Source organism: Oxyura jamaicensis, chromosome Z (assembly GCF_011077185.1).
Source record: "Oxyura jamaicensis isolate SHBP4307 breed ruddy duck chromosome Z, BPBGC_Ojam_1.0, whole genome shotgun sequence".
NCBI classification, from domain to species: domain Eukaryota; kingdom Metazoa; phylum Chordata; class Aves; order Anseriformes; family Anatidae; genus Oxyura; species Oxyura jamaicensis.
Window position 1 is genome coordinate 76,390,642 of NC_048926.1, and position 17,637 is coordinate 76,408,278.

General features: G+C 38.4%; 1 protein-coding gene across 4 annotated transcripts in view; it reads left to right on the forward strand.

Annotated features, from left to right (window-relative positions):
* Positions 1–17,637, forward strand: part of VCAN (versican) — a 112,620-nt gene that overhangs the window by 89,310 nt on the left and 5,673 nt on the right. For all 4 annotated transcript variants that reach the window (XM_035309363.1, XM_035309364.1, XM_035309362.1 and 1 more), the window contains exons 11-12: positions 3,157–3,315; positions 4,081–4,163. In XM_035309363.1, the coding sequence (XP_035165254.1) occupies positions 3,157–3,315; positions 4,081–4,163 (242 nt within the window). The remainder of the gene's footprint in view (positions 1–3,156; positions 3,316–4,080; positions 4,164–17,637) is intronic.

The following is a 17,637-nucleotide window of genomic DNA, read 5'->3' on the forward strand; positions in this document are numbered from 1 at the left end:
GGTTACAGAAAGCTGTGACTACCTCCCAGGATAAGTCTACAGTGAACATGGAGTATTGTATTCGGTAGGTCCTCACACCTACTCTGCTCTCACTGGTGATTTGGTCAGAAAGTTTACAGCCACCTGCAATTAGACTTTATTGGTTCAAGAAAGGCATTAAAAGGCATTAAAAACCTATATCCATATGCAGCATTTACCTTTACCTTTGTGTCTCTCTTTCATTTGTATTAATGCAGTAAGATATGTATGCATTAATACATATGTGTGTCTGTATATATGTACATATATGTGTGCGTATAAATGTGTATGCATGTATACATGTCTTTGTGCACACACAAAGTCAGGGCAAATCAGTGTTTGTTTCAGTTCTCTGCAACAGATATGAAACAGTTCCCAGATTTTTATTTGCCTGGTTCACATTTGTTGTCCTCTGGCCTCATGATTCTCCCTTTCTTCCTTCCATTTTCCGCTCTTCTTTTGATTCTTTCCTTTCAAAAAATTAAATCCTCCCTTGTTCTTCTAAAAATACTATTTATTTAACAGACTTCAGCCCTGTCTTCTTCTCTTTGGTAGTTTTGGTCTACAAACAACTGCTGAAGAAGTTATTTAATTAATTTTAATTAATTTAATAAATTTAATTAAGGGAAGAGTTGTATGTGCACCATGGGTGTGTGCATATCGACTGTGAGTACATATGTTGCAGTTTGGCATCCTCTGCCTTATGAGGAGGAATTCTGGTGCTGACGGTTCATACTTGGGCCATTACATCATTCTTTGAACCCAGTTTTTGGGCTTTGCTACTTTCAAGCTGCTTCACTTCCCATTCAGTCCTTCAGCAGACTTTCTTTCAAATCCTGGAGCCCCTCCCTATGGCAAGGCTAGTTTACCATAGTCTGGATCTGCTCTCCAGCTATGATGTTCTCAGCATGGAACACTGCTTGTTATTATCTGACTTCTTTCCTGTGGGACAAGGTGGTCCCTGAACAAGATGAATAATAAAAACTTAGGAGCCTTTTCAGAGGACACATAATTGTTAGTCAGCATTGTGTGGTTAAACAAATGTTCAAGTGAGCCAAAGGCAGACTAAACTTTAAAATGGCCTCGGTCCCAGAGATTAAAGCTGTATCGGCAGCCTGAACCTCGTACAGAATGCAAAGAGGGAAAACATCAAAAACTAACAAGCTGCTAGTATAAATTACAGTTGTTTTTTCATAGCTGGGATTACTCAAAGCACAAGCAGTTTTCTGCAGCTTAACTTGTTGAAAATAGAAGAAAGTTGATCAGTGTAAACTCTATTATGTTGTCATATTCAGTACCTTTATGCCTGTATTCACAAATTTTAAAAAGTGATTTTGATACTAGACTCCTAAGACAATAACTGCTGTGTTATTAATGTTGCCAGGAGCTGACAGAGAAATTCTGGTAAGCCTCTGAAGTGATATATTTGCACATATCCATTCATATATATGTGAAGTCTATTTTTTTTTATCTCAAGAGATTTAAAAAGGCAACCAGACTTCCAAAAAAAAAAAAAAAAATGACACTTCCATGCTTCAGGATATGTGAATGGCATCTTTCTGCTCTGAACTAAGAATCAGCCTTGTGTTGTGAATTATTTTTTTTCCAGAACTTCCTCTCAGCTGGTAGCTGCTCCAACCTGAGAAATATCATAGTTAAAGAATTTGCAGTCGTATGTCATTGGCATATTCTATGTCTGGCTTTTCCCTTTACTAATGCAAAGAGGGTCTCTTAGGCCAGAGCATCTTATTAACTATTGGATATATTTATTTATTAGAGCATCTTATTAACTGTTGGATATATTTATTTATTTAAAATACAAGATCCGATTCACACCCAGAATGTACATATACCTCTGGAAAGGCAAGATGGTTCCTTTGAGACAAAGTTTTGTTCTGGCATTGACACAAAATCTTGTGGGAAGTGGCAAATCCTTGTTTGCAGGGGAAAAAAAATAATGCCAAGTTTTTGTTTCTGTTCTTTAGCACCCTGCAACAGAGGCCCATCAGGGTCTCAGCATGTGCTGAGATTGATGGGACCAGCTGTAGTCAGAACATCCTATAACCTTGTGCTGAAGTGTCCTTTATGGTGCCATTTCATACACAGTAAATCAAAACAGTCTGAATTTTCTGTAGTGTTGTTTTTGTTTGTTTGTTTGTTTTCTTCCCATTCCTCACCAAAATTCTCTTTTCTTAATGACAGGTTCTTGTCATTGAGCACAGCTCAGGCACACTCAGGCATCATATTTGTTATTGTCCATCTTACTAATACTGATTTTTGCCTGTGATTCATTCCTACAGTGCTGATGCGGAAAGAGACTTGGGATGGAAACCTTGCTTCTTGCCATCTACTCTGTTTGCAGCTGCCTAACCTTGACGAAATAATTAATGTTAAATCCACAGATTGTTACTCTTCCAAGGCTCATGTTTATCTCTCTTTAGATGAAAAGAAACACTGGCTGATATGAACTTCGGTCTATTATGTATTCTTATCAGCACAATCCCTTATACAAGCACAGACAATGCACATTTCATTACTTTGTGTTTCAGCTTTATAGCCTTCTTTAGAAACTGATGCCTAGAGTTTATTAAATCATAGTTTATCATGGAAGATGGATTTTGGAGGAGGATTTGGAGGGGTAAATTCAGAAGGATAAACAATAAAAAGCACATTCTTTCATGAATATTTTCCATTTTCAGTTTCTTTAAAACCAAGGTAATTCAGTGCAGTCATTCAAAGAACTAGTCCTCCTTACAAGTAAAAAATCCAATCCCCACTTACAGACTCAGAAAATTTAGATGAAATGTAGACTAATGGCAGTCTAACATAAAGTCATTTTATTCACCCTGAGTAATGGAGTAAAAATATCCTTCTGCGATTGTCTGACTGCAGCATAACTTGAACAGTAGAAGATCACAAAGCTGCCAAGTACAGTTATACTCCTTACGTAAATAATATACTTGCAGTTTACACCAAAACTGGGTAAACAGAGCAACATGAAAATGTAGTTAGAACTCAAGATACTTAACAAGTTTTGGGCATCTTCTTCAACCTTTGTGCTACAGAGAGTCCGTCCATGTGAAACATATCCGTGTTCCATGCCCATTATCAGAAACGTGGTTTGTTTATTTGTCACAGACACAGAGACCTGTGATTACGGCTGGCACAAGTTCCAAGGACAGTGCTACAAATACTTTGCCCACCGGCGCACATGGGACACGGCTGAAAGGGAATGCCGTCTTCAGGGAGCCCACCTGACAAGCATCTTGTCCCACGAGGAACAGATCTTTGTGAACCGTACGTACTGTTATCTCTCTAAGCTAGCACAGGCACTGAGGATTCAGAGCTAGGATCATATTGCATGTTCACTAAACTTTTACATCTCCATGTTAAAATATACTTTTAGAATGTAGAGATGCAAAAATGCACTTTGTTTTCTTGGTGTTCACTTTGGCTTTAAGTGCAAGATCCTTAATCTCTATTAAACTATGACTTGTTACATAGAAAAGGTTTCATTCTGGGGGGAACTGAACTAGTCCTATGGTTTTGGCACAGAAAATTAATGAAACATTTTTTCTGGTAGCTTTAGATCTTTTGTTAACATGGCAATAATGACCAGGCCACCATGTTAGTAGGTATGGTGGTATGGTGAGAAAGAATAGCTCCTATGCTGCAAAATCTAAACCTCAGTAACAGCCTAGACAAAACTTGAAAAATACTGTAAATTAAAATATTTGCCATTTGCCTTTTTTTTTTTTTCCTTCTTTCTGATATGTGCCCAGATAGGAAACTCATCTGTTTTCTTTGGGGGGAAGCAGTCAGGAGGTAATAGGCATGATCATTGTAAACTGTTAGATAAGAATCTCCATTTTTACAGACATCCAAATTAAAATAAAAATGATGAAAAACAGCCTGTAAATAGTTGTTTGCATAGAGAGTAGAAGAATCTTAAGAACAGGATGTCTGATTCATTCTGTGCTAATACTTTTTCTTTTCTTTGATGAAATCTCTCCCATTTATGGGAAAGTTACAAAAATATCCTTCTGGTTCCTTTCCCATTAGGTATTGGGCATGACTACCAGTGGATTGGCCTCAATGACAAGATGTTTGAGCGTGACTTCCGCTGGACTGATGGTAGCCCACTGGTAAGATGCTTTTGAAATGAAATCATCCACTCCTTTCTTTTTGTGGTGTCTTATCATTTTCCCACCAGAACTGAGGGAAGCTGCATGAAAACATGCAGTCACTAAATATGCATCCAAGCAAACAGCCAGGATACCGTCTTGATTCAGGATAATTTCTATTTGTGATGTAGTTCTAAAATTTTTTTCTGGGGGGGGAGGGGCCGGCCGCACCTCCTAATGTTTCCAAAGAGAAAAAACTCAGAAAGTCTGAGGCTATTACTTAAGGGTCAATGCTGCAGCTGGTTTTGTTTTTCAGCTCTAAGATGTTTCCTTACATATATAGAGCAGAATGCATTTTTTCAGATGAAGATATGGCATATGAGCCTTTGCATTGGCTGGGTCTTTTTGAGTGCATGAAGTAGCCCTCCAGGTCTTTTTGGAAGCTGTTGTAGTTGGTGTGGAAGTTTGATGGCCAGGATGGAGAAGCAGTCATTCTTAGGTGGTTCAGGAGGCCTGCAACCAATAATCTGTCCATAAAGTTTTAAGTTGCTGTTGATACCTGTTGTCTTGAAACAAGAAGGGAGGAAAGTCAGCAGAAGGAGAGGGAAAACACTATCTGTCCACCTTTAGCAGACTTAAATCAAATAGCTGCTTGATACAGGAAATGATGGCGGTCTTTCCAATTCAAAACAGGTACTTCTGTAGAAGAGGCAGGTGATTTATTGCTGTTTAACATCCACTGAATAGCGCTATGTATATAAAAAAGCTGTTATGCTTATTATTTTCCTCCCCAGTTGTGAATTCTTCTTAAAGGAGAAAGTATCTGGACTACAGGCACACATGAGCACATGCTCACACATGCACGCATTGATCATTGCTGCATACTATGTGACTACATCTTATGTAGAAAGACACCTGGATCAAAGCAGGCTTTACTTATTACATTTTTATGTAAATAGCCATAGGTTTAAAGTCCTTTAAAATAACTTATAAATGAGCCATTTCTTGAGAAACAACCATGGTGACAGAATGGGGAGAAAAGGAAGGAAGATTAAAATGTTTGTTGCCCAGTTGACTGCTTGGTTGTTCTGTGGTGAAAACAGTTCATGTTTATACCCATTTGTGCTTGGAGCCACAGAGTCTTGTAGGATGTAAGTGAAGGAGTTTCTTTTCATCACTTTCTCTTGCCTGTCATGTATTTTTGGGAGCACAGGATGGGTCATGGCCTTGAGCTTTTTACTCATTCTGGATTATTTCATTCTCTGTTTCTTACATGGCATCTCGCACATCACTATCTGAAACAGGTACTCCATGAGGGTAGTTTAACTTTGATGACACTATCCTCTAGTGGTGGTGATTCATCACACCTCAGGCAATACATAGAAATAATGAAAAAATCAACTGTAAGCATCAAATTTAGTTCCCTGATGTTGTCCTTAAATTCCAATGAATTTGAACACGATGTAGTTGAAAGATGTACATCATTTATGCATTTGCAGATGAAAAGCAGTTATGATAGTGTTAAATGCATCAATATAATTTACAATAATGAAAATAAGCATTATTTCATACATCCTCAGGTTCTAAAATAAATTTATGAGTAGAGAGATACCTGTTGCACATATCAAAATCTAAACAGCCTTCTGGTGTTCTACATATCAGGGTGCATCAGCTTTTTTGTCTTTGTTGCCTAACTCCTCTCCAAGAGACTATTGTCTATCTAGAATTTTATTCAATAATTCCGGTGTAGTAGAAAATTCATCAAGTCTGCTGAGGATCCCCCTGATATAAGAGATACTTTCAGTTGGAGATACTGATCAATATCAGAAAAGCCACACCAACTTTCAGGTGGACAGTGCATGTAAAAGTGATATACATTCATTCATCTTTATCTTGATAGTTTTCTGACAAGAGCTTGGTTTAATCTGAAATCATGCTTATATGATTTCATAAGTTTTTGGTTTAAAAAAAGGGTGTGATGCTCAGTAGATCTTGAAAGAAAAAAACAAATGAATTGTACCATCAACAAGACACATCATGGATGAAATTATTGTCCCAATGCTGCATTTGACCTAGTATTGGCCAGATTAAATAGCTGTGATAACCAGTGTTTACACATAAGAGTTGTGACTTTTATTTCATGGGAGTTTTTTTCTTTTTTGTTTTTCCTGAACCAAATAAAAGGAGTCACAAACCTACAACTGGAATGAGAAATCTCTGAAACACAGGCTTTATCATTGGACAATATGGGATAAGGTCTAGATTACTCTGGTACACATTTTCCATGGACATAAGAAGCCCACAGCTCAAATAGTATATTGAAAAGAACTCTTTTGCTAGATGTTGGCATGTATTTTATTAGCAATTTCTGGAAAAGGATGAGGCAACTTTTTTATTATTATTGTTATTATTTTATTTGCACCTAAAAGGTATTTCAGCCAATGAGTCTGATGGAAGAAAATCAGTCCTCTTCTTGGCATTTTCAGCTCAAAACCAAGCTGAGTGTTTTTCAAGAATTTTTAAACTGAAACTAAATGCCAGGCACCATTAAATATGATAGTCAAACAAAAACACCTGCAAGAGTTCTTTAGTGAAAAACAACAAACATACATCCAAGTGTACTGCACATTTTTTCCGGTTACAGTGTGCTCTTGAATACACATGTCCACCTCAGCTGTTTTTTGTGGACTTCATGGTCATATGCAGCAATGACATAAATCTAGTGCTGCCTCACTTCCATAGGCTCACAAAATATAGTTTGTTTGTTTGTTTGTTTGTTTCTGTGCAGACTTCTTGTCTGTTTGCAATGAGATAAGTGTTAAAAAGCCGCAGTGATGGCACTGGAGAAGGTGATAAATTCATCTTTGTCATTGGTCTAGTAATGTGAGAACAGTTAGAATCTCAGATGCAGTCATGGAAATTTCCCATCCCTGACCAACCAATGGATATCAGTTTTGCCAATGCAAGGGCCTTTCAGTTTTCTGTGAGATCAAATCATGCCACTTCAGTGGGACAGGGGGTTTGTTAAGGTTGTGTAGGGAGAATATGACCAAGACTTTTAAAGAGTGAGCATATAAAATTAGGGTTCTAACTGGGAAGCCTAAACTGAACCTAGATTACCCCGGGCAGATTCACGGTTGTATTAAAAAAAGGGGTAATTATTTAGGTGCCTAATAGTGGACTGTCTATTGTCAGCCACTTTTGGTATCTTGACATTCCTGGTGATCCCCCACAGAAAATAGTGACTGTCAGAAAAGTCAGCAGTCAAAAAAGCCCATTTCTCCCTGTGTTTATTTTTCATATATCAACTGGAATTTATGTGACTTGCAAAAATAATGCCAATAACCAAATTTTGGAAGACATAGTCTAATTCTCAGAGTTACCCAAGGAAAATGTTCATTTCTTGAATAACAAAACAGGTACAATCAAATTCATTGAGAAAGCAAGTAATAATGTTCCAAACACATTTTCTTTTTTTTTTTTTTTTGTCCACATGACATTTTTCCATGCCTGTATTGTAGATTGACTACATTTGAATATATGTTCAAAATTAAATACTGAAAATGTCATAATGTTTTCTTTAGCACAAACTCTTAGGACAATGAAAATTATCTTTATGAAGTAGAAACAGGCATGGTTTTAATTCGTAGTATTGTGAGGTTTTGTTCCTGCAAACGATGTGTAAGAAGACCTTTAGATCTACCTCACTGAACTGTGTGATGCATAGTTACCTGTGTGCTTTTAGGGGGGTTTGACAGGTTTTAGGTCTTAGTAGTACAGTAGTTCTCAAGGTAAACCTGCTCAGCAGTTTCCTGCTTTTCAGGCAAAATGTCATAACCTTGTGCAGCATATTGGGCAGTCTAGATAGTCTCAGCACTTCCCGCTAAACTTTACCTTTTCATCATGTTGTATCCCCTGTATCCCAAACATGTACTGATCTTGAAAATTGCAAAATAACATGATTAAAGTAGTTAGGTCATACCTTTGGTGCCCTAAATTTCAGCTAGCAGTCCAGGTACTACTTTCACATAAACAGATTGTTTTCCATGTAACTGGTATTTCATTATACAGATTTTTCTTGGCCAGACATTATATTTGTCCTCCTTTTGTTTGCTTGTTTGTTTATTGCAAATTCCCTTTAAAGACAAAGTGGAAGCTTCTTGGATATGGTCCGGGCAAAAGCTCTGGAGCTCCTTGGCTAAGCTTAGGGCACCTGGTCCAATACGTAAACCAAAATGGGATGAAATTTCACTAACACTGGAAAGTATTGCTGGCCACCTGTATGAATCCAATTTGTTCTGATTTGTTGTACTGTAGCTGTATGGCAGGAAACAATTTTTTCTCATCTACAATGCATTCTTCCTTCTTTTCTTTTGGAAAAGAAAGAGCTTTAAGGCATTTCCGGTGGTTGTGAGAGGTGGATTTGTCTTCTGAAGCTCATGGGCCACCTGAAAAACACTTAGGTAGTATTTCCAGTGTTCCCATTTCCTATCAAGGGAAAAGAGCTGATTGCAGCTGTGTGAGTGCAACACAAAAAGAGAATGCTCTTTCAGGAAACTGAGACCCAGGCTTGTGGTGCAAGTTCACCTCTCATTGTGGTGAGAGCTGTAAGTTAGTGGCCACTGCCACACGCCTGGACCTGTAGCATCGGCCATACACAAGATCTTGTGTGCCAGAGGCAGGAGATTTGTAGCCTGCAAATTTTGGCTCATCCACCTAGACCTTAATTTACAGATGGTTAATCTCAAAGACAAAGGCACTGAACATAGTGCTCACAGCACCCCAGCACTCCTAGAGCTTTGTTATTCATTGCGTCCTCAAAATCAGGCAAATTTCTGCTCAACACATTTGAGTTATATGCATTTCATTGCACTGACAGATGGAAGAGGCAGAATGAAATAATACAACATTTTTAAAAGCACATTTTTTTGATTTGTTTTCCTTCTATTCAGTGTGGTTGTGGGGCTGTCCCATTGATACTTAGTATGGGAAAGCCTTAGTTTTCCCCTGCTTGATATTTTGCAAGGAAATCAAAACAGCTACAAATAAGAGCTTGTTTACAAAATAATAATAATAATTGTAATAATAATAATAATAATAACAGAATCAAAATTATTCTTGCACTTTTCTGTAGATTTTTCTCCTGCATTTCTGGGGTAGTGAATAACTCTTTTACAATGGTTCATAGACAATCGTCATTTCACTTATGTTATAAAATACTTGAAAAAATAAAGGCAAATAAATTTGGTAAAATCACAGTGGTACAGGAGAAAAAGACAAAGCCCACATAATAATACAACTATATAAAAAGAAGGATTTGTCCATTCCTACTTAGGACTTTGTATATCTTAAATTTGATGTAATACAAACTCCAAAATAACAAAATTTACACTGTCATTGGAGACTTTTAATAATTGTCTTGATTAAAGACACTGTGAATACAATGTGACATTTGAAGGTATCTTAGGGAAATTGAATTTAAATAATTCACTTAGCTCTGTGAATAGTAACTTTTACATCTGTAAAGCACACCTATCCAAAGAGAAGAAATCTGGTGTTGCTTTTGGCAGCTTCTTCATTGTGTTTGGGCTGCTGGCGTTTCTCTGTTAAGGGCTCTTGTGAGCAGGCACAGTGGTAAAGGAGTCCTTTGGAGCTATTCATGTTATGGATTAAGCGCATATAGCTACTTGGGGTTCTGCCTTGGGCCTCTGTCTCACAAGGGGAGTTATTCATATCCTTTGGAAAATGCTGTTGATAATTAGTGCTTTGTAGGGCTGTGAGCTCACTCCCATTACATAAGATTAGTGCTGTAATAAGGAGCTGGCTAGTGTCTGTGGCCAGATTGCCTGTCACTGGGAGAGTGCTGCCAGCTAGGAGAGTAATGGGGCATATTGCCACTTTTAAAACTGTCCAGAGACTCCATGTTAGTTTTTCTTCCCTTTGGCACAGCAGCGTTACACCGTGTGTTCGCGGTGCTGGCCCTCAGGTTGTCAGTCCTAGGTAGCTGCATAAAAAAAAACAAAGCAAAACCAAAACCAAGTGTAATTCTGGAGAAAACAAAGCCCTCTCTTTTCCCCTCTTTATTGGTCAGTGAATCAGAATGATCTGACCTGACCAAACTATAACTGCACCCCTCGCAGAAATAGTAACATTATTGAACACAAAACCCTTCAAAAGGCACGGGATTTTGTAGGGCGGTAGCCTGCCTCCACAGGTTAAATAAAGCAAACAAACTAAAAAGTACTGTAGTCAGCTGCAAACAAAAAGCTCATTGTGCCAATGTCCCACAGGATCCCTGCAGAAGGAGATTTTAAATCTAGCAAATGTTTTGATTTTGTGCTGCAGTCAGTCATTACAGACTCTTTTTAAGATGCTCATTTGACCTGCATTTAACTGGGGGAGAACTATATAATGTTATTAATGACAGGTATGTTTTTAGTTCAGACTGTTGCAGGCTGAAGGAAAGGCCTCTTGGACAAAGCGTTTTTTTGTCTTATTTTTACAAAGGGGGCCAGCAGTTTCTTCAGAGACTCATTGCAGCTGGCCCTGGGCTAAAGCTCTTGGACAGCTTCAGACCTTCAATAACTGTTGAAATAAGTGACAAAGCAGAGGATTTTCTTTTTTTCAGTGACTCCTGGAAGTTGTTGCACAAAAGGAGTAAGTCACACCCTACACAATTTGGATCACGTTGATAATATATAATTAAGCTGGTGTGACTCCCAGAGAACACGTATTATGCCATTTAACACCCTACCACACTTTTCTTCCACAGTAAGAGACCTGCCCATTAGCAAGAGAATCTCACCAGCTCCCTGTGCCACTCATTTTTCATTTTCCATGCTAAGGGAACTTCTGGAAGACTAACACACACAATATACCCAGAAAATTAAACTCTAGAGTCTGTGAATCATGATAAAAGTCACTACCCTGAGAGCACTTGGTGCAGAGCAGATCAAGCAGGTCAAAGTAATCGGGGTGTTGTCCATTGGCTTCAGTTAGCTTTGAAGGAGTTAATATGAGAGAGATCTTTTCTGAAGAATTGTGATTTTGGAGATAGTTAGCTTCAGGGCTCAGTAGTGAGTAGACACTGCCATCTAGTGGGATTTTCTTGCCATACCTGCCAGTTTGTGCTTTTCGTGGAAAACTTGCTACATTGGGGTACTGTTTAAAAAAAAAAAAAAAGTCAAAAAGCTAGTCGTCTCCTCCATAACAATAACACCCCCCCCAAAAACTAAATAAATAAATAAATAAACAAACAAAAAACAACCTTGATATTGTTTTATTATTATTATTATTATTTCAGCTAGATCAGCTGATGATTTTTACTTTTTTCATTTATAGTTCAAAGCTCCTTCTTTCTCTCTGTGTGACTGCAATGGGGAGCCAAGTTTGCATGCCTGCCCAATCCAAATCCTGCCTCTTTCCCAAATCCCGTGAACAAAAAACACAGATTAGGGGCTTGAGGGAAGCCATTCTACTGTGATCTCTGTATTAAGAATATTGGGATTTTGGCATGTGATATTTTTTGTACCCATAGGCAAGTTTAGACATAGCAGTTGTCTTCCAATTGACTCAGATTTCTCCCAGCAAAGATTTGCCAACACATTTAGCTTTTATTTTAGCATGCGCCTGAAGTATGCATGGGATCTACCCTGCAGAGTTTTGGGTACCACCCATGTCTTTAATGCAAAGCATGTGCTTAAGCACTCACTGACTGGAGTTTTTAATCTCACAAATACTTTTGGTGAGTTCTGTCAAACTACTCCCATTCATAAAATTAAACAGAAGATCTTTTGCAGATCTTTGGGGTGAAATTAAGTGAAACAGAGCCTATGCTGTAGTTTCTTGTCTTTCTCAACATATAAATGTATTTAAATACTAGGTGAAGTTAATGTAAGTATTTTATTCATTGCCAAATCTTCTCAGCAATCTGTTTGATTTTATTTCTACCAAAAGGAAATGCAATCCCTTTCAAACTTCCCATGAGTGTCTCAAGTAAGAGTTTCAGTGCTGTCTAACAGCATAAACCACAAACATTCTGAGCATATCCTTATTCTCATTGTACCCTTGTGCTGCTCTATCTTGTGGTAGTTCAGCCAACCTAAAATCATGGGCAATAGCCAGTTATTACATCTCTAAAAGCAAGATGTAGTTTTTAGTTAAACAATCAAGCTATAAGAGAACCTCCCCAGTGATGGACTTGTTCACTGGACTCTCCTAATAAAGATTTTTTTAAGAATATGGATGCTATTGTGTTAAAAAAAAAAAAATCCTGTTCCATAGCAGAATTATGGGAAAAAAATGAGGATAGCAGCAAATAAGTTTTGTAGTGGTGGCTTACACTAATTTAGTGAGAAAATATGAGACAGGAAATAGTGCTTCACTTTAAGATGACATGGCACAGAAAGCATCCTGGCAGCCGAGTCCCTGCATCTTTACTTGTATGTTATTTTTGTTGTTGTTGTTCTTGAGTTTTTTGTTTGTTTGTTTGTTTGTTTGCTTTATTTGCTACATTAATCTTGAATTGAGAAGCAATCAGATGGGGAAGCAGACAGAAAGAAATAGAATAAAAATCCTATTGGAAATTATAAGTGCCAAAAAATGCCAAGGCAGGTTTATACTTTAAACTCATTTGGACATGCTGAAAACATGCTTTATTTTCCCTGCAGGAAAGGCATTAACCCTACAAATCTAAATAGGAGATGTATTCCAAGTAAATTGGTTCCTAGCTTTAGTTTTGTAGAAAAGATTATTAGCCTTTGCACAATAACGAGGTCAAGCAGTAACATTTTGTTTGTATCAGTAGCTGTGCTTGGTTAAACATGGTGTTTGTTGACTATTCTGGAATGCAAAGCCCATGCTATTGATCTCAGCCACTTGGTGTGCCCTTTGGAGATAAAGGAACTGCTGAAATGTCTAAGTGCGTGTCGCAAAGCTGAGATACTGCTCACTCCTGGATACACCTTGGCAGGACAAACATCTGAAAGAACTGAATGGATTACTCATTAAAAAGGAAATGAGTCCCTCAAGTAAGGCTGGTTATCTGAAAATTTAAATAACAAATCTCCGACAAGGTAGGATCTTGTTTGTGACAGGAAGGCTCTGCTCATTCAGTATAATTACCAGCCATCTGAATGACAAAAATAGTGACCAGCTAATAAAATCAGCCACTTTACAGCTCTTGCTGTAATCCTTGCTTTCTTGTATTTAATTTGTGGACTGTCATCCTGCCACCTAACTGGCAGATTAAGGCTGTGATTTAATTCAGTCCCATATAAGGAAAAAAAAAAAAAAAAAAAAAAAAGAACTTTTATTATAAAAGCATCTTCATGGACTTCTGTAACCATCAGATCCAAGGTCCTCCCATGAGGCAAGAAAATACATAGCCCCTGTTCCCCAGGCTGGGAATCAGTCAGCCAGGTGCATTGTCTGCTGCCACGTGGGAAGCCTGAGGAGCTGGTCCCCTGCCTCAGCTGTGGCTCCAGCCAATGGACCTTCTGCCCTCTTTCTACGGGAAAGTTTTCAGTACTCTTCAGCAGAGGAAGCTAGAACAACTAAGTCCAATGTGTTAGAGTGGGCTTCAGTTTCACCAGAAGACTGCATAAGAAAGTTTTCCTAAAGGGCAAAAAGAGTACAGTGGGAGCTCCTGTTTTTGGCATGAAATGATGGCAAGACACAACAGTATGTGGCTCCCAAAGGACCAAATGAATGTACAGATATCAAAATCTTGTTGCTGAGGCCAGTTCCTGCAGTTACCTAATGGCACAAAAACACATTTTTTTTTGATAACATGAAGCGAGTATCCTGCCTTCATGGATGCTGAGGGCTTTGCCAAGAGCCTAGTGCAGCAGTGTCAGCATCCTGTAGCCTCCCCAGCAAGACATGCTTCACAGCTGGAGGAAAAGGGCTAGACCTTCTGTGAAGCTCACTATAAGCTTGTGGAAGTGCTTTTCATTTTAATCTGGAGGAAAACTTCACACATGTCATGGTAATGTCCCATAGAGCATTGCTTTAGCATTAGCCAGGGCAGTAAAAATGTTTAGGTTCCTCCCTTGGATCAACCAATATAAATATTTCTGCTGAGTACTTTTCTTCCTTTCATGGTCTTTCTTCCATGTATGAACTTAGCATTTGAATCTCTTTAGGTTTTCAGGACCCTAAATCATATCTTACGAATGATACAGCTAAAATTAGCGCTAACGGTGCTGATTGAAGCTTGACTGTTGGCAAAAGGATGCCTTGGACTTTATCAATTCAAACACAACACTGCTTAGCATGGCTTTGCTGGTGTGCTGAGACAGCAGCAGTTTCCCTGAAGATAAAATGTAGTAGCAGGGTGGCTGGAATTATGCCAGTGGGTTTTGACTCCTCTGTGAACATGGCTGATCTGTTTTGGACATGATCTTAAAAAAACAAACAAACCCAAATGGTACACAAGGAATGAAACTAATTTTTTTTTCCTTTTTTTTTTTTTTTTTTTTTTTTTTTTTTTTTTTTTTTTTTTTGGTAAAATAAAACTGTTCTAAAAGACAGTAATTGCATTGAAATACATGGCACTTAAGTGACATAGCCACTTAAAGAATGGCATCTTATTTAGATTATTTTGAGCAATGTTTTCCAACAGGAGATTTATGAAATGAGTGCTAAAGATACTTCTTTTTGCAAGGGGAGGGGTGTCTGTACACTTCACAGATTTGTATGAGAGATTGTAAGGAATATCTCTGAAAACAAACAGTATAATGCAGTATGTAACATGGGATTTGGTTCTTTCCCATTTCTTTTCTGCTGATATCGTTTTACTGGACATAGTGCAGTCACTCCTGATTTACAGTAGTTTAAGTGGAAAACAGAATCAAGCACACGGTCATGCAAAAATGTCATCTGTAAGAAGAAAGCAAAATATTAGTTTATTTTTGTAGCAACTTATTCCACTCAAACTATGAGAATCTTTTTGTATCATTATCATGTTATCAGGGGCTAAATAAGGAACTGAAAAACTACAGAAGAGCTGGGTGGAGACCTAAGAAAGCAATTCAGCAGTCTGGAACTTCCTCTGCTAAGCAATTCTGGCACTGAAACCAAGTGAAATCAGAGGTATTCAGCCAAAATAAACTCATGCAATGATGATATCAGATATGAGGTAACAGCATGTCATGCTGGAGGATATCAGGCATTCTTGAGTAAACCACACAGCCCAAATATAATCCCTTGCCATTACGCTGCAGCCCTGCCAACAAAGCAGACGAATTTGGGGCCCATTATGGCAAGGCAAGCACGAGTATATGGAGTCTGTGTGGCTCGGGTGGGAGCTGGCAAGCTGCTGAGCACCTTCAGCTCGCACGCCCCCAGCTGCCACGAAGTGTCCCAGTTTCCACACGCTGACCCCTGCATAAGCATACAGCTCTCTACAGCAGCAGTTCCACAAGACAGGGCCACAAGGTTTGTTCAGGTCTTTCCTTTGCTGTCAGGGCATCACTGATCAAGCTTTTCTACCATTAACCTGGCTGTTTTCACAGCTTTTTCCCTGTGTCCATATGTCTTGGCATATTCTCAGAGGAGCAGCTTCTACTTTTCAGTAGGGCTGGTGGTGAGATGTGAGGGGTGAAGGTGAGGGGTGACCGTGTCCTCCTGCAAGTAGAGGAGATGGGACGAGTGCATGGGGCCATAACACGGGTAAGCCTAAGCCTTTAGTGTGTGCGTGAACCCTGCCTTCGCTGCCAGTAGGCATCTCACATGGCCTCAGCACATTCCCAGACCCTTAACCAGTTTGGCTGTGCCAAGTCACTAGATCTGAGGCGAGGCAGCACTTCCAACATATCCTTTTGCAAAAGGGAGCACTCTAAATTACAGTAATACACACTGCACATGGGCACATCCCTTACCTCCCTCTGTCCTTCTCACCAGCCCAGGAGATATCAGGAGGTATATGCAGAACTTTCTTTAGTTAGTTTTGTTGGTTATTTTTTTGTACCAGGTGTTGCAAGAGGCCCATACACAACAGATCCCATTTGACTCATGTATATGATATTTTACTACCATGCTTACAAAAACTCATACTCTTCATTTCTCAGCTGATGTGATTTGCTGAATTCTGGACCTCAGTAGAGAAGTTAGCATGTGTTGCAGTTTAGGACTATGAGATACTGAAGCATAGAGATGAAGTTAAGCTGGTCCCACATAAGTAGGAAGATGTTTTATGAATTGCTAGAGGTAACAGATTCAGTGCAGAACAAATTTATTTACAATATTATTGTTAAATTGCTTGGATAATTAAAACCTGTGATGGACACATAATAGGAAAAAATGTATTTAACTCTTTTTTTTTTTTTTCTTTTTTTTTTTCTTTTTTTCCCATAGCTTGATTCCTTGTAAGGTAAATACTACTCGCATAGAGTATGTAAACTGTATTTCTAAAACGTTTTTACACAGGCAACGAATAGTGGTTATTTCATAAAACTAAGAAAATAGAAAGTTAAACTTTTATGACATTTAGATAGAAAGAAGTAAGTACTGAGGGGAATATAACCATTGTAGGAACTCTGTCCTTTTGACCATACAAGGGACTATCTGCCCAGTTAAAGTCTGGCATTTATGTGAATTCCTGTTCTTTTAGATATCTATTTTTAACCACCATTAAATTATTGGAGTGACACAATAGAAATCTCAAAGAAAATTGCTAAGAATCATTTCCCATATTTCCTCTAGCTTTTCTTTGCATAACATTAAGGAGATCTCAAATTACTGTGTTTCAGTTGGGATCAAGATGAAACAGGAAGTGGAGTAAACAGTACCCCACCTCTACTAACTTCAAGGACAGTAGGGTATATGTCCCCTATCAAAGATGTTGGCTACATTTTCTATCTGTATGACAATCCCTTTGTTTCTATTTTCCCTACTGGCTGGGAAAAAAAAAAAAAAAAAGAGTGACCCAACAAAGACATTATGCAATGATGAACTTAGCCATGACTGAAAGAGTGCATTCTACAGTGAAGTAAGTGTGGGTTTAGCTCATGTATCGAGCCATGCACAGCCTGCCAGCAGCTAGCATCGTGCAGCTCTTGGTAGGCACATACCTTTAGGCAGGTGTTGAGCTGGGTGCTGCAGGGCTGTGTAGCTAAATAAATGCAAACCAGCATATTGACAGCTTTGATCCCAAAAAGCAGAGTCTACCCAAATCAACATGTCAATTGTGTGTTCCAGGTACAGTGCTAGAAAAAAAAAAAAACAAAAAAAAAAAAAAAAAAAAAAGTATGTATATATATATATGTATATATATATACTCTGTCTGCCACCTAAGCCTTTTCAATGGCAATATCAATCTGCAGGGATATGGGGCCACTTTCTGACAGCTTTACTTATTTTACACCGAATTCTGAAAGTCATCCTATTGCATGGCTTCATTAAATGAAGTCAAAGAATAAATAATTTGAATCTGAGAAACCAGCCTGTGGTTTGTCATTTAGTAGACATGGACTAGTAAGGGTAGTAGCTTATT